The following is a 425-nucleotide window of genomic DNA, read 5'->3' as shown; positions in this document are numbered from 1 at the left end:
AACGTTTCTGACTTTAATCTCAGAATTCTGACATTTTTCTCAGAATTCTGGAAAGCAAGAAAAAAAGATGTGCCCACTTTTTTATTTTCCCGTGGCCCTAATCCTCTTCCGTAACTCACTGATAAACACCATGAGATCCAATTTATTAGACTTATTGCATGCTTGTTTCATCATTAAATTAATTCTTTTAGGTTATTACTTTGTGTCATGGTCTGCCTCAGCAGAATAAGTTTAAATTAGATTTAAAAATGGCAAAAATGGTGTTTCTCGCCTTTTCTTTATATGCCTGTGTGACGTACCATGCCCTCTGCACTTGTCGGCGCTCCATCAATTGGGGCACACTCGGAGGCGTGCCCATAGCAGAAGCAATTTCCCCGGACGACCATGTCATAGAGGGCGTAGTAGTACTTATCCTTCACCTCGTC

At 40.7% G+C, this 425-nt stretch overlaps 1 protein-coding gene across 1 annotated transcript in view; it reads right to left on the bottom strand.

The window, feature by feature from the left end:
- Positions 1–425, bottom strand: part of lamb1b (laminin, beta 1b) — a 30726-nt gene that overhangs the window by 19737 nt on the left and 10564 nt on the right. The window contains exon 8 of the mRNA XM_013914382.1: positions 300–419. Within this exon, the coding sequence (XP_013769836.1) occupies positions 300–419 (120 nt within the window). The remainder of the gene's footprint in view (positions 1–299; positions 420–425) is intronic.

The sequence above is a fragment of the Pundamilia nyererei genome, unplaced genomic scaffold (genome assembly GCF_000239375.1).
Source record: "Pundamilia nyererei isolate P.nyererei 1_Seehausen unplaced genomic scaffold, PunNye1.0 scaffold00192, whole genome shotgun sequence".
NCBI classification, from domain to species: domain Eukaryota; kingdom Metazoa; phylum Chordata; class Actinopteri; order Cichliformes; family Cichlidae; genus Pundamilia; species Pundamilia nyererei.
This window is presented reverse-complemented; position numbering and strand designations above follow the sequence as displayed.